The sequence below is a fragment of the Peromyscus californicus genome, unplaced genomic scaffold (assembly GCF_007827085.1).
Source record: "Peromyscus californicus insignis strain IS unplaced genomic scaffold, ASM782708v3 Scaffold_24__1_contigs__length_46423439, whole genome shotgun sequence".
Taxonomy (NCBI): Eukaryota; Metazoa; Chordata; class Mammalia; order Rodentia; family Cricetidae; genus Peromyscus; species Peromyscus californicus.
In genome coordinates, this window is record NW_026294535.1 from 23513195 (window position 1) to 23538061 (window position 24867).

General features: G+C 40.2%; 2 protein-coding genes across 4 annotated transcripts in view; one reads left to right on the forward strand and one right to left on the reverse strand.

Annotated features, from left to right (window-relative positions):
* Mettl25 (methyltransferase like 25) overlaps window positions 1-16140 on the reverse strand; it is an 86398-nt gene extending 70258 nt beyond the window's left edge. For 2 of the 3 annotated variants that reach the window (XR_008221660.1, XM_052753251.1), the window contains exons 1-3: window positions 15748-16140; window positions 8214-8378; window positions 5365-5471 (exon numbers count right to left, since the gene is read on the reverse strand). Coding sequence is in view for 2 of the 3 variants with exons in the window: in XM_052753251.1 (XP_052609211.1) it covers window positions 5365-5471; window positions 8214-8378; window positions 15748-15976 (501 nt within the window). In the remaining variant the exon portion in view is untranslated. Of the gene's footprint in view, window positions 1-5364; window positions 5472-8213; window positions 8379-11537; window positions 11632-15747 lie in introns of all 3 variants that reach the window. The other variant, XM_052753252.1, reaches the window with a different exon arrangement.
* Window positions 16141-16147: 7 nt separating this feature from the next.
* Ccdc59 (coiled-coil domain containing 59) lies at window positions 16148-24756 on the forward strand. Its single transcript, XM_052753253.1, has 4 exons — window positions 16148-16327; window positions 17447-17753; window positions 20507-20606; window positions 23020-24756. The coding sequence occupies exons 1-4, from the start codon at window positions 16171-16173 to the stop codon at window positions 23179-23181; spliced, it is 726 nt and encodes a 241-aa protein (XP_052609213.1). The 5' UTR covers window positions 16148-16170; the 3' UTR covers window positions 23182-24756.
* The last annotated feature ends 111 nt before the right edge of the window (window positions 24757-24867 follow it).

Below are 24867 nucleotides of genomic sequence, written 5' to 3' on the forward strand. Positions count from 1 at the left end.
ACAAAATAACTTAAAACAAGAGTAGAAACATATATACAGTATAACAAGAAAACCCTTAAATTTGTATCAATATACAAAAATCGATACCAATGTAAAAATTTCAAGACTAGTAGTTGCTTTTTTAGTTTAAAAGTAATTCAATAATCTACCCTTTTATCCTGTCAATCCTATATCCCCCTTTTTCTTTGTAGAACAAGATCCCTGAATCCAACCTCCCTTGCTTAGTTTTCTTTCTTATGATGACTAAAAACTTGTAACCAACCCCTCTAAACAATGACAAACATCCATAACTCATTGAAGGACCAAAAACCATATACTCCACCTCTTGTGTTCTCTAGACTGCTTCCTGTTGTTTGGGGGGGGCGGCGATAGCATCTTTGGGGGACCCTGAGAAAATTGGGATAAAGGTCTCATCTTGGGAGAACTAGCTGCTGTCTAGTCTCAGTGTGGATGGAAAAATGGAGGGCTTATATGAAGTTTTGGTTGGAGTAGTCTGTGAGGCTAGGCCATCTCAGCCAGCAGCATTGTTCTGGTTGTAGAATTTTGAGGAAACCAAAACAGAGGCATTCTGAGAGGTTGGATCCCTCAGGCTACTTGTCTTCACTGGTGTCTGGTTCCTTTTTTTTTTTCCTGCCCTAGCTCTGTGAAGTTGCTGAGCCTGCTTTCCAGAGTCCCAGCCAGGGGCAGCAGACTGATGTGAGTGCTCACAGAGAGGCTCAGGAGGCAACTGAGGAGGCACTGGCTGGCGTGACTTCTGGTCCATGTGGTCGTGACACAAGACAACATAAAAGTACCTAGTAATGAGTTTAACAAAGGCCAGAAACCCATATACTGAGGACTATAAAATGTCACCTAAAAACCTGAAAGGTTAAAACAGAGAGATAGCTTATGTCATGAACTAACAATCTCAATACTAAGATAGCAATTCTTCTCTTTAAATTCACAGAGGTCAACACAATCCTAGTTGAAACAAGAAGGCTTTCTAAAAACACTAAAAATCATATATTACAATTTATATGGGAATGCAAACCACCTAAGAATAACAAAAACAACTTTCAGAAAGAATAAAGTTAAAATATCACTAGTTCAAAAATTAACATAATGGGCTGGGACAAGGGCTCCATATTAACATAATGGGCCGGGACAAGGGCTCTGTGGATAAAGAGCTTGTCCTGCAAGCACAAGGACTCAAATTTGGATTCCCAGAACACACACAGAAGTGGAGCAGGCAGGAAAGCCGTCAGTAATCAAAGCAGCAGGAAGCAGACACAAGATTCCTCCAGCAATCTGACTTGCCAATCTTGTTGGCAAGGTCTGAGTGCAACAAGAGACAATGCTTCCATAAATAAAGTGGAGTGTAATCAAAAATATCTACCTGATGTCAGCATTGGGCTGCCACAAGCACACACACATATGTAAACACACGTGGTGATACATCGCACACAAACACACAAGCAAAAAAGGAATTAACATAAAACAGTGATCTACACACTTTATTAGTAATGTAAGAACAGACATAAATCAGGGGGAAAGAGTCATGAAATAGATCTATACTTAAATCCTCAACAGAATTTAGACAGACTGCCCAAGTGTAAAATAATCTTTTCAATAAATAATACTGTGGTAACTAGATGGCTAAATGGGGAGGTGGGGGATGAACTGGGCTTCTCACAGAGGAAACAAATATTAATTAAAAGATTAAAAGTGGATCACAGGTCTAAATGTAATAATAAAAATAATACACTTTGGAAGAAAACATTAAAAAAAAACCTTTGTGATCTAGGGATAGGCCAAGATTTCATATATAGAACACACAAAAGTATGAACAAAACACAGTTAAAATATATTTCATTAAAAATAAAACTTTTGCTATTCAAAAAATACAATTTAAATTTAGACGATATATTTTAAAATTTATGTTGTTTTTATTTAATTATTTATGTGTAAGTGTGTGTGTGTATGTGTAAGTCTATATGTATGTGTGTGTATATATGTGTATATGTGTGTGTGTTCATGCGTGTGCATGCCACAGAACAATGTAGGACACAGGATGTTTCTCCCCCCTCTTCCAAACAAGGAATTGAACTCAGGTCGTCAGGCTTGGAGGTAAGGAGCTTTATCTGCTCAGTCATCTTGCCAGCCTCTATGTATTTAAAACACATAGCTGAATGGAGTAGAGAGGGGCTAAAAAGCCACCACCCCTAGCTGAGGACCTATTCAGTTTCTCAAAGGGCTATGCATAGCTCTACCCCTCCAACTTTGCTGCCTGCAAAGTACATCTCTCTCTTAGACTGACTCCGAGACCTGTGTGCAGCCCTTCCTTGGCAGATTCGACACAGTTCTGACATTCCAGCATCTCAGGTTGTTCACAGTAACCTAGACTTCACCTTTCCAGTGGCCTTTTTAGATTTCCTCATGGGGCCTTTGACTCAGCCACATGTTGCCAGATCTCAGTGGCTCTCTGAAATCATGGAAGGAAACAGGACCATCTCAATCTTGCATCTTTTGTGTCTCCAAAACTAATACAATATGGACAACACTGTCAGTTTAAGTGTTCAAGGCTCAAGATGGAGGCTGCCCCATCTGGACCACAGTTTCAATGGTTTCTGTATGCCAAAGATGGGGGCTTTCCTAGGTGTTTGCTTTCCAGGAACAGGAAACCCCTTGGACTCTTTTTTTTCACAAGCTTGATCCTAGATGGAGTCTTGCCCTCTAGGTACCTGTGATGACTACTCCTTTGTCAACGACCACATCCATAATTAACTAAAACCCAAACATGGAGGGGGCACACCTGTAAGGGGTTTTTGTTTAATTTGAAGTGGGAAAATCCACTTCTAATTGGATCTTTGAGGTGGGAAGACACATCCAGAGATCATTTGAGGTAGAGGACCCACCTCTAATCTGAGCCATGCCTTCTTCTGGAAGCCTAAATGAGGACATGGAAGAGGAAGCTTTTGCTCTTTGCCTACCTGCTGTCACCTCACAAGCAAGTCCATTCCTTCACTGGCACTAGAGTCTACTTCTTTGAGATTCCAGCATATGCTGATGACCAGCTGAGACATCCAGCCTTGTGGACTAAACAACTACTGCATTCATGGATCTTCCATTCATAGGCAGCCATTGTTAGATTAGTTGGACAAGAGTCTGTAAGTCATTCTAATAAATCCCCTTTCTCTCTCTAGAGAGAGAGAAAGAGATTCTTTCTATATGTTCTATTACCCTAGAGAACACTAATATACTACCTTCCCTACTAGTCTACTATAGAGCAGAAAGCCTCTTTTTAATGGCTCCATTTTCTTTAACAATTACAGCCTCTCTTTCACTGTAGGCTGCCATAAAAGTAATTCAGTAATTAACAGTGGCACATCAATGTGATGCTGTCTTGAAATTTTTTTTGTGCCCAAAACCAATTAGTTCATAATTTTCAACTCAGCCTTAAGCAAATTCTCCTAAGTGGGCAGAATGCAGCTACATTTTCTGCAAAGTATCACATGGATGGCCCCTAGCCTAATGCAGGATAGAGTCTAAGATTCTGTATAAAACCTCATGAGCTAGTGTGGCCCCAAAACAGCTTGACCACACAGCTGCCATGACAGGCTTTGTTAGGGGCCTAGACACAGCTTCTGTGACAGGCTTACTGGCAGGCAACACCTAGATCCAGGAAAAGCCTTAAGCTAACACCACCCAGGGATCCACCCAGGAATGGGGAAGGACATAACATCCCAAACATTCCAACCCTTAGATAAGGTGGCCAGATGTCCTTGAGTCTAGCACACACCTATTTTTGTTTTACAGATACCCCTAGACAATTGTCAGACAATCAGGGTCCTGAACCCTGGAAATCTCTTCACCCCTACCTCTGCTATGATAAAAACCCAACCCTGCCTGGGCTCAGGGCTCTCTGCTCTCACCCCTGTGTCAGACAGACAGAGAGACCAAGCCTGGAGCTTGAAGAAAATAAAGGCTCTTTGCTTTTACATGCGGTATTTTGGTCTCCATGGTGGTCTTTTGGGGGTCCCTGTGATCTGGGCATAACACTAGAAGTCTACTTTCTGCCCTTCTCTCAGCATTATTGCTTCCCAAGCTCCCATTACAATAGTTTATTATCATCATCATCATCATCATCATCATCATCATCGTCATCATTATTGTTTTGGTTTTTTGAGACAGGATTCTCTGTGCAGCTTTTGAACCTCTCCTAGAACTCACTATGTAGATCAGGCTGGCCTTGAACTCACAGAGATCTGCCTGCCTTTGCTTCCTGAGTGCTGGGCTTAAAGGCATACGCCTGGTTCCATTACAATAGTTTACTAAGCTCTTTTACAGTACTCAATGGCTTTTCCATTCCAAAGTCTTCCACAAAACAGTCCAAAGGCATAAAAGCTATAGAGTCAGTGTTAGCACAGCAAAGACCCCACTCCTGATACAATTCCTGTATTAGTTACCTTTCCATTGCTGTGATAAACTAGTCTGACAAAAAGCAACTTTGGGGACAATGACTTTATTTTGGCTTACCCTTCCAGAGGGTATAAACTCCATCACAGCAGGAAGGTATGGCAGCAGGAGCGTGAGGGCAGGCTTCCTGGCACCCAGGAAGCAGAGTGCTCACATTTCATTCATACACAGACAGCAGAGTGCTCACATTTCACTCATACACAGAAAGCAGAATGCTCACATTTCACTCATACACAGAAAGCAGAATGCTCACATTTCATTCATACACAGAAAGCAGAGTGTTCACATCTCATTCATACACAGGAAGCAGAGTGCTCACATTTCATTCATACACAGGAAGCAGAATGCTCACATTTCATTCATACACAGGAAGCAGAATGCTCACATTTCATTCATACACAGAAAGCAGTGCTCACATTTCATTCATACATAGGAAGCACAGTAAGAGGGACAGAAGGAAAGGGGTCAGGCTACAAACCTCCAACTCATCCCCAGTGACACAGTTCCTCCAGGAGGCTCCACCTCCTAAAGACTTCATAACCTCCACAGACAGCATCACCGACTCAGGACCAAGTGTTCAGATACATGAGCCTACTCGTGGTGTCTCACATTCTAACCACAACACTGGTTTCCAAAGTATTTCATATAAATGCAAATGCATAAAGTTATGAAGGACAATACTACAGTAAATAGCCTTTACCTTATTCTAGCTTGGTATAGCTTAGTGGCAGATCTTTAAAGAAGAATTGAGTGCTGCATGTGATCTCTTTGGCAAGTGAAATAAACACTGAAAGGAAAGTCAAAAAGAGGAGATGGGGTGGAGAACAACAGTCCAATAAAAGGTAAAAGTAGAAAATGAAATCTGAGTGATACAAAAAATAGGAAATACTTACAAGGAAATACTCTTACCTGCTTTAAACCATAGTAATCAGCAATACTGCAGATTAGCTCTGACATTGCCTGAACTTCATGAGATTTTTTTGTATTCATAAACTTAATTGCCTTCACATTTTCACCTGAATGAAAATAAAGAAAATTAAAATACTGCTACGAAAGAGAATTTTAATGAGTTGTTACCTGATATTCACAGCCTTTTAAATTAATGTAAAAATGGCATAAATTCTACTGTGATATCTGTGTGGTTTCTACTAGTTTAATGGGTATGATTCAGACTGGATAAAGTAAAAATATCCACAGATAATTAAAATCATTCTTCTTATAACAAGTAGTTAACTATAAATGAAAAAACTGTACTACAAAAAAACTGTTTCAAAGAACAGCTTTAACAGAGTAAAAAGATAAGCAAGAAAGTGGAAATAGACATTTCTAATACACACGTATGAAAATAAAACCAACTCCTATATAGCCGTAAGAAAAACACTGCCCAATACAAGAACAAATGAGCTATTTTCCTACCTGCATTATCCAAAACAGTGGTCACCAACCACACAACTATTTACACTTACACTTAAAATTACCAAAGCCAAAATGCAAATCACACTTCCAAACTATAGTAGCACATCTGTTAACAGCCACATGTAGCTATTTTTTACTATACAGTGTATAGAAACAGAGAACATTCTACAACACAGCATGTTAGAGTACACACTCTATCTTATGGAAATACAAAGCACATACAACAAGGTATTCAACATAATCAGACACGTGGGAATTGGGTGGTGGCAAGCTGAAATTTAGGGCTGGGCTAGAAATAAATAAATAAACCTAGTATGTCATGGCAGTGATCACATGTGGCATGCCTGCTTGGAGGCTGAGCCTCTTTCCTCTTCAATGGAAAAAGTGTAAAAACCTTGCTGATAAGGTCTTTCCAGGAGTACGTGGTTGTTATACAACGGCATTCTGCTGACAGATCCTGGCCCAGAAAACAAACTGACACACTCCAGGATGGGAGTCTATTCCCTCCATGCACACACAGCTGGCACTAGCTAGGAGCCCTACCATTCCAAGTCAATTTTCTTTTACTGGCATAAGACAACACCCATCCAGATCTTGGGGATGGTTTCACGTTTGTATATGCTACTCTTGCTCACTCTGATACCCAACATACAATCCTCAAGTTTTAGAGGGCAGAGGGAAGGCCAGTTCACTCAGTTGTGGCCAGTGAGAAACAGCTGGGATGAAGTACTTAGTGTTCTGGCTACGATGCCAATAGCAATGTTGCTGATGAACTTAATTCCAGCCAGAATGCCCTTACCCAGAGCCACAAAGCCCCCAATCCTTTGTTCTGCTCCAGGAGGAGCATAATAAAGTAATTTTCATTAAAATACTTAGAAATAAAGGAAACAACAATAATAATAATAAAAATTGGACTAGAAGGGGGATAAGCTCCTTTTACAATGAAGGGCTTCTGAGGATCCACTTTTGCCAACAAACACTAAGTAGTAGTAATAGCACAAAATGACATGTGCCTCTTAACGAGGAGCAGGAAAAAAAAGTCCTTTAATTAGCATCCCAGTTAAAAGTGCAAAGCTGGACTTATTGATGGGGAAATAATCAATCAAACCTTCCTACATGCATCAACTCATCAGTGTCGGGAGAAACAAGACGAAAGAAGAGAAAAGAAAAAATTCTGCGATTGTCTGACACTCACATGGCAGCTCTCAACTGTTCAAAACTAGTTCCAGAGACCCTCTTCTGACCTGTGTGTGCACCAGGCACACACCTGTGCACAAACATGCAGGTGAGCAAAACACTCATACACATAAATCTAAAAAACAATTTTTAAGAAAAAAGAAGCTATAAGTAATTTCTGCAACACTAGAACTAATTTGGATCCAGCCTCCTTATGAGAGAATGTTACTAAAGGCAAGTTAAAGTCCTGAATGAACTGATATAATACAGGATGAGTGGGAATACATCCTGGTTCTTATGGATACGTGCTAAAATACTTGCAGGTAATATGGTATCTGTGACTGATGGTCAAAGGATCCAGATTTGTAAATAGTATGCTTATGGGGGTGCTTACAGCAAATAGGTAGGTTTTTTAACATGGCAATTCTAGATCAAAAGCATCCAAGACTCACTGTAGTATTCAAGCAATGGTTCTGTAAGTTTAGAGCTTTCAAAACAAAGAAGAAGAAGAAGAAAAAATAAAGAGTTGGTGAAATAATGAAGGTCAAATGAGATAAGACAGTGAATACCTTGGTAAACACTAAATTAAGTCACGTATTTCCTATTCTAGCATTAATGTAATTATCATTGAACCCACTGGCTTGACTACCAAAGCTGGTCCCTCAGCATGGAGTAGTCGGCTTTTAAAACCACAGCCTCCTCATCGCTGTGGTCTAACTGCCGGGTCTACTGGCATTTAACAGAACTGTGGATATGCGTTTCCATCTATCTTGCCAATTGAGTTTTAATTCTGGCTGTCCCCACTTTCTGATACTTATGCCTCCCCCATTTTCCCAGCAACTACCATCCACGTTCCCCCCAAAAAGAACTAGCGACAGAGATCATCATCTAACTGCAATAAAAACTAATGCAAGGGTTTGGACATCTGTAGTAGCACAATCCACTGGCGTTTGAGACTAACAGTGGTAAAGACATCCAGGAACTAAAGTAGGGAAAAGCAGAGAGACCTGTATGTGCTCTTAATACAGGATAAGAGAACCTGTTCTTCTCTAGGAGCTAACTTCTCAGTGCTTGGAATATCCAGCAACAAACTAAGACTATAATTGATAAAACATACTGCCATGTACTGCTTTTAAGAACCTAAAACACGTCACAATCACACATACCAGTTCTCTGCTCTTTGTTTACTCGAAGGGCGGTAAGCAACTGCTCAAAAGGAGTACACAGCCCCAAGCTTTGCACAGAGTAGTACTTGGCGGCCAAAGCAAAGGCTTCCGTGCTCATCAGCTTCTGAGACGTTTCACAAAATACTTGGGGGAGATCAATAAAACCTGAAACATTGGACAGAAAGGGAAGATGAGCAGTAGTTAATATCTAAACTGTTTGAGATTTTAAAATAGCAAATGAACCATGACGATTTTACAGCAACTGACAAGATTTTAACTTTAGATCTGGCAATATTACTAATAGCTCCTTAGCATTTGTTATTTAAATTATCGAAAAACCTGGTTTTAGCATTTTCGCCAATGATGTTTTTAAAGATCAAATGAAAATTTGGTCTTTGTTTTCCAGGAGCAACAAGAGCAGCAGTTTTCAGTCTGAAGAGTACTGTAGTTATTTAACTTATGAGCTATCTTTTCTGACTGACACCTGTGCAGTTCAAGGTGCTAGTCTTTGTACCCTCTTACTCCTACTCCTGTTTAATAGTATCGCAGTCTTACTCTTCTATGCCATTGTTAAGGGACATTGATCTATTTCTAAGGTTTTTCATTCCAATTTGTCCATAGTGGTTCATAAAACCTCAATGGATAAAGCAGTCCAAGTGAGCCCACTCATTAAAGGGTATTTTTAAAAACTAAATCAATGTGTAACAAAACAAAACCATGCTCACAAAATCAACAAATCCAGTTGTTAAAGTATGCAAAGCATTCATTTAGGGGAAGCATACAATCTAGGGAAGAACTTTGAATCTACCAAAGCCAAACAAACATCATAATATATATTCCGTGACATCCTATCCAGCATAGCTGACCTCATAATTACATTTTAAAATATCCACTTAAACACAAAGAAAACCGCTGCTCTCTGACAAAACTTGAAAACAATGTAACTGATGAATATCTTCAAATTCTAAATAAAACTAGATGCTTCCATTCATATCTTTTAAAAATTAGTATCTCCTAAGTTGGTGGTAAAATGTGTGCTAAATTTTTTATTAAACAGAAAATAGCAGAGATGTGTGACTTCAACTTTTGAATCAATTAAACAGAAAATAAAACCACAAGGTTACCATGGGTGAATTTATTTAATAAAGATTTTAGGAAATTTTACAAGCTGAATTTCCTGATGCAGCCAAAAGTAATAAAATCGACATCAAAATATTTAGACATGATGCAGGGGGGAAAACTCAGTCAACTATTAAGTGAGCCTTTCAGGTTTAAGAGCAGTTTCAACATCCGAAGGTTCCAGGGGAGCAGTTTCTTAGAGTGTGATAGAATAAAAGCATTAAGTCGCAGTGAGCAGAGGGCCCATTATATTCGTCAGTTACTGGGCAATGTTGCCAAGAGAAAGAAATGTGATGTTGCTGTTGGAAAAGTAAGTGTCTGAATCAACTTAGCTATCCTACTGAAAAGTCTTGAAAATATTCCATTTTGACCTGAACTAAATGCTATTCATTTGCTTAATTACAAGCACCCCAGAAATTTTGGGTATTGGAGGCCTACGTTAAAATGGCACCACATTTTCAACCATAGTCAATTTTTAAAGGATTACATATTTTGATTCAATCTCATAGTTTATTTCTTTAGAGTTAAAACCAGATTATTCAGTCTAGAGTTCCACAACTAACTGGTTTTTGATCACTGAAATCCAGCTGAGGTGGTTTTTTGTTTTGTTTTGTTTTTCTAAGAGATTCAGTCTGTAACAACCATAGTTTGCTGCTTTTAGAGATTCACAGAAAGTGAGAAGGGCCAATGATCTTGTCTTTACTTCCTTCTGTGATCCAGCAAGTGAGAAGGCCGTGGGGCATTGCCCATGTCCAGGTCCTCACAGGACCCTGTGTCTGTGTAAGTCTGTGATTGGCAGCCAGTAGCACAGAGGCCACAGTGCCGGTGAGTTTCAGTTACTTTCTAGTTGGGTGCAAATATCCTCCCCACAGGGAAAGCTGCATTTTTAAAAAATCTGTTGCCTGTTCCATCTGCACATCCTGTGGCTTGATTGTTTTGCCTACACCTCCCTCTACTGGACATTCCTGATCTTTCTCCAGTGTCTGCTTCACTTGTCTTGTCTGTGTGACCTCCATCACTGTTGCAGGGCAGTATCTTGCAAGAGAGGGTACTAGACCCATGTGAAACAGGTTAACTGGAGAGCGGATGAGCCGGCTTATAAAAGCGCTTGCTGCACATTCTGACCACCGGAGTCTATCCGCACACTGGAAGGCTAGAACTGACTCCTGGCAGTCATTTGCTGACCTCCAGAGACCCACCAAAATATACTACACATGCATCCACACTAACAAATCATATATCATACACACAGCAATAAATATAAGATTTAAAAATCATAACCAAATAGGAAATAAGATGGGAAAGAAGCAGGAGAGGTTATTCTCAATAAACATGATACCAAGATACCTCTAAATTTTTCTACCAGATAGCAGTGTACACAGGAAAACAAAAGAGCCAAATAAACACAGACTAAGAATCTTCAAGAAAGAATGCACAAAGTTTTAAAACTAGAAATAAAGTCAATGAGTGTATATTCATAATCGACAAGTAAAACTTCCAAGCTACTTACCTGTTATCGTACCTGAATGTCCTATAAAGCCCTAAAGAAGATGAGCTTCATCAGGCTTCACGATAACTCACTGCCCCACTGCTAACAGGCACTGCACGTTTACTACCACAGGCCAGGCATGATGCTAGACACTTCACCTGTTACGTGAGCACGTTAACTATTGCTCTCATCTCATTTGCAGAGGGAATACCTAAGACTTGACCACACTGTAACTGACTCAAATGTGCACACGCTAAGTTCAGGGCAAATAAACTGTGGCCGTCTGACTTTACACTCTGCTCTTAATCCTCACATTCCGTGAGCACGCCACAGCCAGCAAAATAACAGTGGGCTTTGATGGACCTGATTATCAAAATCAGGAAACTTCTGGCAGCTTCTCTGGCAGAGATCAATCTATAGTGGTAAGTTAAGATATTATACACTTGCTTCTCTTTGTAACCACTTCATTACTCCTCTTAACATCTGCCTTTCCGCTAGAAGTGATCTTGGTTCCAGAAATTGAAATCAAAATAATATCTCTGAAAAGAAAGTAAAATATTTGTGTAAGATTTTCTGTGGTATCTACGTCTAGAAACAAAGTAATTCTACTGTCCCTTGTTCAGCTGTAAAACAAAAGTACTTTGCACACAGCATGAATGGATGGATGATGATGGATGCATGCATGCATGAACGACAGCATACTTCAATGCACTTACTATTGTAGCATCATCAACTACGGAATTCTCCTAAGACTCCGTAGTGGTTGTAATCACTGAGGCCACTACGAGGACTTCAATAGCACCACTGAGCCTGTTAGGGAAGCATAAAACCTCATTTCAGCCCGAATACTTAAAATCTTAGGGTAAGAGACAAGAGTGATTTAGATCATACAGGATACAATATAAGATACAAATACCTACTAACATTATGGACATAACTGTGTTACAGGGGTTGGGGAAATAGTTAATCACACAGCCAATGGACCAGAATTGCAGGAAAATATTGACAGCAGTACCTTCCTGATAATTATCTTCACAAGGATATAAAAATATTTTGTGTTTATTTCTACAAACATCCTTATTCCTGATACATCTTTCCCTTTTTCTACTTCCTGTGTTAATAAACAGCATTTCCATTCACTGCTAAAGTTAAAAATCTTTGTCGTAGCTTTCATATACTGTGTGCCTTCGTTCTTATGTCCAAGTAGTCATCCATCCTGATGTAAAATGTCTTTCATTTGGAAGGCCTCCCCGTCACTATAATGGCTCAAACCCCATTAATTCCAACACTATCACAACGCCTCATGGTATGTTCCTTCTGGATAAAAAGCACAATGTTCTCCAAGTATTGGATGAGTTGAGTGTGTTTTTCTAAAAAGAAAATTAATTTTTATTTAATTCAAATTTAATAAGCTTTTTAAGGTTTTGGTTTTTGCAATAGTTGACTGTTGGGTTTTATCATTGTTAATTATTTAATAGCCAAAAGTTAAGTCTGTCTTACTAAACTTTGAAAACTAAAGATGGGTTGTGCTAAATTCTATGAACTTTGCATCTGTCTATCATAGTAGTGAACCAAGAGAACAAATACAATACATATTGTTGATTTTAAAACGAATCAATTATATGATCCAATTATGTGGCAGGATTTTTTTTTTTTTTTTGCCTAAGCAACTCTAGTTTAATTTACAATTGCATATAAAATGAAAAAAATGTTACTGAGTAGGCAAACAATATTTTTGAATGAAATAATACATATTAACAAAGACTGACATGCAGTCCTTACCATACCAATATTAACAAACAATATTTTTGAATGAAATAATACATATTAACAAAGACTGACATGCAGTCCTTACCATACCAATATTAACATCATAATGAATGCATAATTATAGTCAATCATTCCAAAAGTGTTTGCACATTGAACTACATTATTTATGAAAATTAAATTAAATGTAAAACTAGAAAAATTAACCATAATATTTTAAGATTCTTTACATAGTTTAATTTGTTGGTAAATAAAAACTATACAATGAGACAAATATAGAAACACATTTGCTAAATTAAAAAAAAAAAACAGATAAAAAGCAAAGTAATTCCGGGGTGCTTAATACTATGTGAAATAGTAGTCATGGAAGACCGCATTAGTTCCCACTAAAATGCCATAAAAACCCTCAAGAAACACAGCATAGTATAAAAACCAGGGCGGGGGGGAAAAAGTTCAGTGGGTAAAATGCTTGCCACATAATTTACATAATCATCATAAAGACCAAAGTTAGGATCCCCCAAACCAGTGGTTCCTGACCTTCCTAATGCTGCGACCCTTTAAAACAGTTTCTCACGCTGTGGTGACCCCCAACCATAAGATCATTTTCGCTGACTACTTCATAACTGTAATTTTGCTACTGTTATGAATTGTAATGTGAACATCTGTATTTTCCGATGGTCTCAGGCGACCCCTGTGAAACGGTCATTTGACTCTCCAAAGGGCTGTAACCCACAGGTTGAGAACCACTGCCCAAAACTGACGTGAAGGCCAAAGTCCAGCAGCCTCCTGTCCTGGAACTTTCTACTGCCGTGATAAAGATCACAATCAAGAGCAACCTGGGGAAGAAAGGGTTTATCAGGCTTACGTGTCCCAGTTACAGTCCAACACTGAGGGAAACCAAGGCAGGGACTCTAGCAGGGCATGACCCTGGGGGCAAAAACAAAGCCAAGACGGGGGAGAAGAAACACAGCTCACTGGCTTGCTCTCCATCGCTCTCTCAGCCTGCTTTTTATACAACCCAAGACCACCTACCTGCCCAAGGGCAGCACTCTCACAGTGAACCGGCCCTCCCACATCAATTATTAAATAAAGAGAACACCCCCACACTCTTGCCTACAGGCCAGTCTGATGGGAGCACCTTCTCAATGAAGGTTACCTCTTCTCAAGTAATTCTAGTTTGTATCTAGTTGACCAAACTTAACCAGCACACTCCCTATAATTCCTGCTTGTAGGAGGGAGAGACAGGGAATCCTCGGAGAAGCTGGCTAGCCAGAATAGCCAAAATGGCAAGCTCTGGGGTCACCATGAGATCCTGTCTCACTGTATAATGTGGAGACCAATGAGGAAAGACACTGGACTTCAATCTCAGGTCTAAAAACACATGTACACATACCTGCGTGTGCATCCCTCACAAAAACATACATACACACATACCACACAAGCATGCAAACGTGCAAAAAAATTTTTTTCAGTGAGGAACAGCTTGAGTGTTGGGGCAAAAAAATAAGAATTTTATTTTATAGAATTTGAGAGATTAACTGGAGAGCGATATAACAACTGAGATACATACATGTTTTTATGTTGTAAGAATAAAAGTCTCCCAAGGAGCAATTGCCAGTTGATGGGTGCCGGGAGAGGAGGACACATTTTCCTCAGTGATACAGCCAGTGGCAAGTTGTTCATGCTCTAGTAAATAAGTCTACACTCATACCATACAAGCAACTCTAAACTCAGTAGGACACACACACACACACACACACACACACACACACACACACACTGCACACCACACACCACATACACCACACACACACACCACACATCACACACACCACACACACACACACAAAGACATTAAAGTAGAGAGGAGGCTAATTAGGAAGAAGAAGGGAAGGAGTTAAGCAGGAGAGGGAGGGGCTGAAACAAGGTGATGACGGGAGAATAGGATTAAAATACATTCCATACATGTACAAAATCGTCAAAACAATAACAAAAACTTCCTTTTTGTGCTAATAGATTTAATGTGTGTAAAAGATTAATAATGTTGAGAACTTATCTGAGACACGAAAACAACTTGATTTGTAAAAAAAAAAAGCTGTATCTCAAAAGTGTCATATCTCATACATATACAAATATATGAAAAGTGTCCTCTCAGCAATGCTCAATGCATAGAGCATTTATATATAATAAATTTAACTCTGAAACTGTTTTAAAGGAGAAGACACTAGAATAAAGTTCCAGTTGGAAGGAATACTTCATTATTATTATTATTATTATTATTGTTGTTGTTGTCTTATGCAATTACTGATGTCTGTGATCGCCTCTATTGGGATGTAAAATCTGTTGAACTTGTTCCACTCCTGGATTTCCCTAAAAGTTTAGTAAGAGCTTGATGAGAAAATCCCAAGTAACGCTTCCAATAAATCAGGTTATAAAGCAGCTGAGCATTTGAAAAATTGGGTATTTTATATTGAAAAAGTTATCAGGTCCAGAGACATTTCAAAGGTCAATAACCCAGTCTGGTCTCTGTTGTTGTTGTTACACAGATATATAATTAATTGGCTGTCAGGTTTCACACACACACACACACACACACACACACACACACACACACACACACAGGCTATTCAGATCCCTCCATTCACATACACACACACACACACACACACACACACACACAGGCTATTCAGATCCCTCCATTCACACACACACACACACACACACACACACACACACACCCAGGCTATTCAGATCCCTCCATACACATACACACACCCAGGCTATTCAGATCCCTATTCAGATCCCTCCATACACATACACACACCCAGGCTATTCAGATCCCTACACACACACACACACACACACACACACACACACACACACACACACACACACACACACACACACACACACACACACACACACACACACACACACACACACACACACACACACACACACACACACACACACACACACTGGCTATTCCTATCCCTCCATTCATCTCCCAGGGAAGCCATGCAAGAAGTCCCTGCCACTTCCGCGGAGTTCCACCAGGGGGCGCAGCGGCAGCCGCGGCGTCCGTCCGCCCCGCCCCCCCCGCCTCGCCCCGCCCCACCTAGCCCCTCCCCTCCCGCCTCGCCCCGCCCCACTGGTCACCTGATCCCTCCTCCCGCGGCCGGGCCTCCGCCGCCGACTCCCTCAGCGCCGCCAGCACGCCGTCGGGGTTCAAGTCGACCAGCTCCTGCCAGAGCGACTCGGTGTAGAAGTCCACCGTGTGCGCGCTCGAAATGGGCAGGGCGCCCCTCAGGAAGCGCAGCAGGCCCTGCAGCTTGGCGTGCAGCGTGGGCAGGTCCGGGGTCCCGGGGAGAGAGCGAACCGCCGCCATGACGCTCGCCCTCCGGGGCTGCAGGTGGCGCCCACATGGCCGCACGGCACCGCTCCCTCTTCCCGGAGCGGCCGCCAGGCTGAAGCAGTCGAGCTCCGAGCACGCGCTGCGTTAGTTGGCCGGTGGATTGCTTCCGCCTGGTGACGTAGTCTGTCGGCGACCCCTGTAAGTCCTTCCGACCCAGGTGGTGCAAGATGGCGCCGGCGAGGCCGGCTGCGAGGTGGCGGAGCGGAGGAGGATTTGCATCGCGTGGGGACGGGACGCCTCCGGGCGGATTCAGGAACCAGAGCGGGAAACGCAGGACCTGGCGGCCTAGCCACCAGCAAGCCTTCCGGGGGAGCGTTCGCGAGGGTATGTGGGAAGACAGCCGTGGAGGAGCCCCGGGGTGCGTGAAGTTTCTCAGCTTGGGAAAAGGCTTCAGGACGTAGACCGGGTCTTTCTTGAGATCTGCGAAGTCATTCCTAAGCCCGCCGGACCCATTAGCGTCTCGATCCTTTGCATGGGAGGACGAGACAGTGCTGTCAACTTAAGTCATTTCTCGCAGCCCGTTCCTCTAACCGGAAGCACGGAGCGTCTAGGGGTCCATTTGGCTGTGCACTATATACAGATTAACAGCAAAGGACAGAGAGAAACATGGGGTTGAAAAATGCACTGGACCAAAGCCTTGATAATTAGAAACACCACAGTAGCCCTCCAGTCTCATCCCGCTCTTCTTTAGGTTCCTTGTTTTGTCTTTGTAAGGCCTCTCATTGCACTTCAAATGGTTAAGTATTTTGTTGGATCTGATGATAATTGACAGGTGTTCAGAAAGTTGTACATTATCCCCTTTTGTGGTTTTGTGTTTTATTTTGGAAAGTAAATGATTAATGAGTTTCTTCAACGGAGAAAAAGTAAGATTCCCCGTCCTATTTTTAAGTATTTACTGAAGACCCCCAGGTGATGTTTTAGATGAGTTAAAGAAATTTTTTTTTTTTTTTTTTTTTGGTTTTTCGAGACAGGGTTTCTCTGTGTAGCTTTGCGCCTTTCCTGGAACTCACTTGGTAGCCCAGGCTGGCCTCGAACTCACAGAGATCCGCCTGGCTCTGCCTCCCGAGTGCTGGGATTAAAGGCGTGCGCCACCACCGCCCGGCTGAGTTAAAGAAATTTTAACTGGTGAATACGATTACAAATTCAAGTTGAGCAGTAGAATTTAGTTTACTTTTTAGTTTTACTTTGAAGGTTTTTGTTTGTTTGTTTGTTTGTTTGTTTGTTTTGTAGTGTTTGACAATTGTTAGCCTTATATTCAGGCAAAGGGCCAGCCAACTTGCTCCTCGGTACATCATTAAATATGTTGACTAACCTAATCTTTAAAGCAAAACCAAGTGATTATATCATTTGAATATAATGTTTAAAAAAAAAACCCTTCATTTCTAGTAGCTTTATTTTTCACTTTCTGTGAAAGTAATTGTGACTGAAATCCTTCAATGCTAGGACAAGGTTTTGCATTTCGGAGGAAGCTGAAGATCCAACAAAATTACAAGAAATTGCTATGGAAGGTAAAGAAGGCGCCAGTGTCACAGGAATCCCAGTTCACTGATCATTACCCAGACCATCTGAAGCACCTCTATTTAGCTGAAGAGGAAAGACTCAGGAAACAGCAGAGAAAGGTTGGCCCACCTCCATCTGAAGATCAAGTTGACCAGCCCCTGCCTGAAGAAGAGTGCAACCCTGAGCAGACATTGTCTGAAGATCCATCTAGTGATCGCCAGCCTCAGCCAGAACAGCTGTATACAGTAAAGTATGTGCTTTCTTCTTTTGAAATTCCTTACTTCAAATGTAAATAGTGTTTTAAAGAGGATGTAGAGCAACTTGTGTAAGAATTGGAAGTTTTCTTAACACATTTTTGAAGTCATGTTATCATATTTTCATAGTTTCTATTTTTAGTGTAAAATGACTGAAGTAGGCTAGTTGAACATAGTTGACAAGAATATGAAATGAGAATCAAGAGATTGGAGTTTTGAATTACTGCCTCTCAAGAACAGGTAACTTCATTGGACAATAATTAAACCCAATTATTAATAAATAAATAAATATATATATAATATACATTATATATATATTTGTGTGTGTGTGTGTGTGTTCGCACGCGCGCGCACGCTTTAAATTTTTTTAGGCCAGGCTTGGTCTTGTATATCTGTAAGGCCAACGTTTGGGAAGCTGAGGCAGGATGATTATAAGTTCCAGGCCAGTGTGGGCAGCATAATGAGATACTAGAGAAATAATGCAAGTGTGTAGTTGTTGACACTTTAGATTATGGAGCCAGACTTTACATGTTGGTATGCCAGTGTCCTCTATGATGGGAAGGACAGAGTAAAAGGAGCTACCATGCACACCATGTTGCACAGCCTTAAAGTGGATAGTCGTCTCATGTGAATGATGTGTTTAAAGTATTATATTTCATGACATTTTGATAGCTGGATTAATTTATATCAAACTTTTAAAATGTATGATATTTGGTGTTTATGAGTGCTAACTGCTATTATCATATTTTAGTTTGCATTTTCTGCAAAGGGTACAGGAAGTAGGTGTAGTTAACAAAAATCAAGCAAGACCTTGTTCTCCATGCCTGTCGTCGTCTCAGAAGGCTGAAGTGGGAAGAGTGCTGTTAACTCAAAGGTAGCTTGAGCTACACAGTGAGATTCCATCTCATAAAACAACAAAAGTGTTTTAATGCGCTAAACACATGGGTGTTTTCCTGGATGTGCGATGTCTCATCCCTGGTAATAGCTGTACTGAGGAGGCATAACCACAGTTTGTCACAGTTTGAGGCTAAGCTGGACTAGATGGTGAGTTTCTGGCCAATTTACACTGCTTTAGAAGACCCTGTCCCAGAACAAGTCCTCTGTATCACTTTGATTTTATAAAAGCTAGTTTATGAAACTTTGTCTACACGTAATTCAATCAAAAATATATTTTCATGTAAACTTGCAAGGAAGCCAGGCATCACTTTGGATCATAACTTTTTTTTTTTTTTTTTTTAAATTTTGCCTTTCAAAGCTGATACAATGATTACATGGACAAGACATTTGCAAGATCAAGCCAGACAAAATCCCAGCATGGACTGGGGGGGGGGGGGGGGGTCACAAAGTCCCCTATCCAGCTTAGGCGATTTTGGCAACTGATGGCTGGTGAGGGCGGTTGGGGGGAGTCAGTCTTCTTGGTGGATGTGCGTCTGAGAGGCTGCCCATGCTCTGGTAGATGGCCCCACCCCATGCACGTGCACATACTGGCAGCAGTAAGTGGACTCAGTGAGTTTAATAAAAAAGTACAAAAGAAGCCCATGAAGTGAGGAAGGAAAGGTGGTGTAGAGGATAGGGAAGGAATTGGAGAAGAAAAAATGGTGGGTGAATTTAATCAAAAATACATTATATGAATGTACATAAGTCTCCAAAAATTGTAAAAAAGATAATAAAATTGAGCATAGTGTTGCAAATAACAGCAAAGTATATAGTTGGGGATAAAGGCCATAAAAGTCTTGGAAGCCTTGTGTTTTGTTTTCAGTATGCTTTTAGTAGGTGGAGCTCATTGGCCAGCCCCCTACTTCACTGAGACACCTCGTCTCAAACAAGGTAGTGAGCAATCCCCTAGTCTCCACATGTCTATACATGCATACCCAAAGCTACAGGAACACTCACATGCACACAGAGAATTAGAAGTGAAGACTGACACGCCAAAACTGACTGAAATTTTCAGAAGTAAAGAACAGAAGAAAGCAAAAAGACTAGTGTATATTTTGGGCTAGGAGATCAGTACTGTCTTTGTAACAACAGTTTGGACTGGTGGAGCAGAACTCATATGTCAGAGAGTTAAGGAGTGAGTGGGAAGTGATGGCTGTAGTTTATTCTTTGTGTAGGAATTTGATAGTAAAAGTTAAGAAGCAAGATTAGCTGAAGAGCACATAGACTTTAGGAATGGACAATATATGTATTTAATTTTAACTAGGGAGCTGCTGAATATATTGTGATTATGACTTGAGAAGTTGAGGCACAGAGGACAGGAAGGTTATTAAGTCAGATAATAAGTAACATCATAACTACTTACCTTTCAAAGATCTAAGAGTGCTTCAAGATGGCAGATTTATAAATGAAGACCATCTCTGAGGATTGATGGTTAGTGGTAAGAAGTTAGAGACAGGGTGATCAAAGAACTCCAATTTCAGTTTATTTATGCCACAACTTGTTATATCCTTCAATTCATTTCCCATCTGTTTACAACATTTTAATATCCAACCAAACCTACTGTGCTTCCCTAGTTCAATCTTTCTCCAAAAACATCCATTTACCATGCTTTAATTTGTAACTGTAACTGGTTTTAAGATCTTATTTGAGCATTTTCATATTTTTTGTTGTTGTTATTCTTTCTCTCCATGCTTCCTTCAATTTGTATTAGTGACGTTTTTTGTATATAAATACTGTATTTGATATAATTGCATAATTTTGTCTAAATCATTTATGAGTGATTTAACTTGCACGTCTTAATTTCTCTTGCAAGTTCTGATACTATTCCAAAGAAAAAGAAGAAGAAAACTTCAAACCAAAAGGCACAAGAAGAATATGAACGGGTACAAGCAAAGCGTGCTGCTAAGAAATTCGTAAGTTCTACTTTTTAATTATTTAGGTTTATTTTTTCTTTATCTTTAGCATGTACAAGCCATGCTACTTAGTATTGGGCACATAATATTGTCTGTTTCAATACTTATTTTTTGGATTACTCAGGAGCAGACTTATAGAACTGTACAATATTTTAAGTCCTTTATTGGCTCAGACAATACTAGTAGGTCAGTGATAAAATTCAATTAAAAAAATTGCTTGTTGGCCGGGCGGTGGTGGCGCACACCTTTAATCCCAGCACTCGGGAGGCAGAGCCAGGCGGATCTCTGTGAGTTCGAGGCCAGCCTGGGCTACCAAGTGAGTCCCAGGAAAGGCGCAAAGCTACACAGAGAAACCCTGTCTCGAAAAACCAAAAAAAAAAAAAAAAAAAAAAAATTGCTTGTCAATAATATGAATATCTGGCATCTGTGATAATGTTTCTCAGACTACAACCTAGGAACTTAGACCTTTGACAAGTTCCTTGAAATAATTTTATGTGCTGTAAATTTGAGAACCTGAGACCTATTGATTATTTTCTTAATTTTACATTACAGTAAAAGCCAGAGGGGAAGTGTTGGAATAAAATACTCAGAAATGTAGCTGTCTTCCATGCTTAAACATTTCCTTAAGTGTCTCCTTTGGCCCTTGATCTATGACCTTAAAAACTGTATCTGTGCAGAGTAGTAAAAAAATTGCTTGTTGGCCGGGCGGTGGTGGCGCACACCTTTAATCCCAGCACTCGGGAGGCTGGTTATTTTTTATTTTTTTTTTTTTTGGTTTTTCAAGACAGAGTTTCTCTGTAGCTTTGGATCCTGTCCTGAACTAGCTCTGTAGACCAGGCTGGCCTCCAACTCACAGAGATGCGCCTGCCTCTGCCTCCCGAGTGCTGGGATTACAGGCGTGTGCCGCCACCACCCGGCAGTAATGGTTATTCTTAAGGTTTTGGCATTTAGAAATTTTTGGTTTGTTTTGTACTAAAGCTTAAGTAATGTACCAGTGTTTCATCAAAATTTCCCCAAAGACAGACAGTACTGATAAAATTGCATTAATACACATTAGAATATGAGTAGTTAAAGAAATTCAGAGTTTAATATCTAAAATGCTTATGATTATTCTTCAGCTGATGACAGGCAGAGATGATCTCTAATATTAATACAAAAGCCAGTGACACTTTACCCATGAGATCAAAATTGTTAAGAATTAGTTAAATAGACACAGAATTGAGGGTAAGAGTGTTAAATAAGTGTAATGCCATAAGGATAAACCAGGCCAGGCAGCAGAACTCACAAATAAGTTTCAGATCTTTTTGAGGCAAGTCTCACTGTGTAGCACTGGCTGGCCTAGAACTTAGAGATCTACCTGCTTCTGCCTCCCCAGTGCTAGGATTAGAGGCATGTGCCAACGACACCAGCTTCAGATCTCTTTGTATTTATTAAAATAAATACTACACTAAATAGTTAAATGATTTTAAGTAGTAGGATGTCACCTGATGAACACTTGAATCTGAGTCTCTGCCACAGAGTGGTCCCCGGCAAGTCACTTCTTTATCACTGAGCTTGGCCCTTGTGTGCAAGACCAACAAAGTAAACTAGGAAACAATTTTACAAGAAGGGAGTGTGCCGCAGTTTCACAAATCACGTGTAAGATTCTTTGCTAACTATAATTGCTTATAATTACAAATGAGTGTGAGTCTAATGTTTGTCTAGTATATCATTTTGAGGTTCCCCAGCTTGGACATGAAGAACACACGTATTACAGTACAACTTCTTTTCAGCTGTTACGTTTAAGTTAGTGATAATGTTGTAGTGCTTGTTTGATAACGGTTCTTCAGAGCTATTGATCATTTTGAGTTATTGTCCTCTGTACTTAGATTTGCGTTCGTATCATAGCAACTCAAATGAGCATGATAGTCCTTAAATGGTGACACTCAAGATGCCTAACAGTGTTTTGCACTAGTATAGTAAGTAGGTGGCCACCATTTTCTAAATCAAATCTGTAAATTAGCTAAACCACACACACATGCACACACACACACATACACACACACACACGGTACAGTTTTGTGGAAATGAACTTTTTAGTGTTATACAGAATATTAGACTAGTTAACCTCTATGAAGGTCCCTCTAATTCTTTAGTGGACTTAAACAGTGAAATTGTTAAATATTTGACTTTTCTTTTACTTACATACAAATGCATAAAGTGCTGCCATGACTGTTATTCTTTGATATTCCTTCTATCATTATGGTATGAAACCAAAGAGGACATAATACTTCATTTTAGAAAACTATTCACATTTTACACAATATAAAAGACAAATATCAGTGGGTTTGCATTGTGATAGCAATTTCAAAACAATTCTGACCTGTGTTTTCTGTTTGTGACTAATGAACATTATGTATATGTATAATTGCAGGAATTTGAAATGAGAAAGCAAGAAAGAGAAGAAGCCCACAGGCTCTACAAGAAGAAAAAAATGGAAGCTTTCAAAATACTGAGCAAAAAGACCAAAAAGGGCCAGCCAAACCTGAATTTACAAATGGAGTATCTTCTTCAGAAAATACAAGAGAACAGTTAAAATAGACATTTTGTCTTTAAGGATTAAATTTTGACTGACTGTTGCATCCTTTTGTATGTGTTGGGAGCTCCCAACAGTGAACTAAATTTATTGACATCAATGGATTGATAAATTACTTTTTGCTTTTGTAATAGGAAAAAATTCTGTATATCTATTCTCCACAAAGAATGACTTTATCCTGGACTTTAAAAACCTTCAATGGAATTTTTATGAAATAAACTGTTTTGAAACAGGAGGCCTGAGCTCCCATGAAGCATTTCAGTGACGTGTGAACCAAAGGGATTAGCTGCCTCAGCTAGGCTATGTCGGGAGACAAGAAGAATTTTGTGGGTGAAATAATTGAGAAGTCTTCAAGGCTGCAAAGGCTAGAGGCAGATGGAGCAGGAGCAATTACAAGGAAAAGGTTTGCAATGTAGTCAAGTATATAAAAATAGTTACCGGTAGTGGAATAATGTTTTCCTTCTGTTCCTAACAGTTCCTCACATACAGAGAAAACGTCACTGTCTTCTTATTGGCTGACTTGTTTTGCCTTGGGACAGTGTCGTAACTTGTATGTTTAAAAACAAACATGCTGGTTTAGAGTACATATAATCTCCCTATCCTCCCACCCCACTTGTGTATGTGTTTATATGCACATGTACATATGTGTGGGCGTGTGTGTGGAGGCCAGCAGTTGAGGTCTTCAATCACTCACAACCTCATCGTTTGGGATAGAGTTTCTCACTAACCTGGAGTCTTCCTGTCCCGGCCTCCCCAGCACTGGGGTTACAGGAACAGCATTCTAGCCTTTGGGGAATCCCAACTCAGGTCCATATCCCTGGACAGCACAGCAGTCATTTTACTGACTGAACCATCTTCTCTCGAGATGGGTTCTCATGCTATTTTGCCTGAGCCAGCCTCAGTTCCTGAATTCATGATCTTCAGCATCCCAAGGAGCTAGTACTACAGGCACATGTCGGCATAGTAGACCAGAACATACATATTCTTGACTGCCATTCCCATGAATTGTAAAAAACGAGTTCTGTTGAGAAAGGATAAGGGGGATAGACACAGCAAGGGATGTTGAGAATTTGTTCTGTAGGCTGAGGTTACTGCTTAGTGGTGGGTAGATTGCCTAGAATGTACAAGGTCCTGGGTTAAAGTCCCAATGCTGCAAAACAAAGTAATTAAAAAGTATGCCATATATGTCCAATTTGTCAAGACAAAGATGAAAAAGGATAACAATGTACACATGAAATGATAACATACATAATAACCATGTATACACAAAGGGATAACTATGTATACATGAAGTTTTAGGTGACCAGAGACTGGCTTCAGACTTTAAACTTTTAAAAGGAAGTTTGATCTTGGCTGTTGATACAAGTTTGTATTGGGCCGTAGTTTTAATTTGTAAAAGTGCAGTAGGCCTTTAATTGCTCCATTTTGTACCTTAGTCTTTTTGAGATAAGGTTTCTACATAGCCTTGGATGTCTTGGAACTCACTGTGTAGACCAGCCTGTCCTTGAACTCACAGAGATCCGCCTGCCTCTGCCTTCCAAATGCTGGGATTAAAGACGTGTGTCACCACCCCCAGCTTTGTGCATTAATCCTTAAAGTACGATGATGAGGGTTTTACCCGAATTTAGGGTAGCCCAGTCCACCAGAAGTAATTCTGCAGAGATGGAGTGTAATACTGGGTCTTCC

What these genes read in the sequence shown, in the direction of transcription:
- Ccdc59 (XM_052753253.1), top strand. Translation starts at nt 16,171, where the DNA reads ATGGCGCCGGCGAGGCCGGCTGCGAGGTGGCGGAGCGGAGGAGGATTT. An exon ending in CCGGGGGAGCGTTCGCGAGG is followed by an intron (nt 16,328 to 17,446) that starts GTATGTGGGAAG and finishes CTTCAATGCTAG; the next exon opens with GACAAGGTTTTGCATTTCGG. An exon ending in AGCGTGCTGCTAAGAAATTC is followed by an intron (nt 20,607 to 23,019) that starts GTAAGTTCTACT and finishes GTATAATTGCAG; the next exon opens with GAATTTGAAATGAGAAAGCA.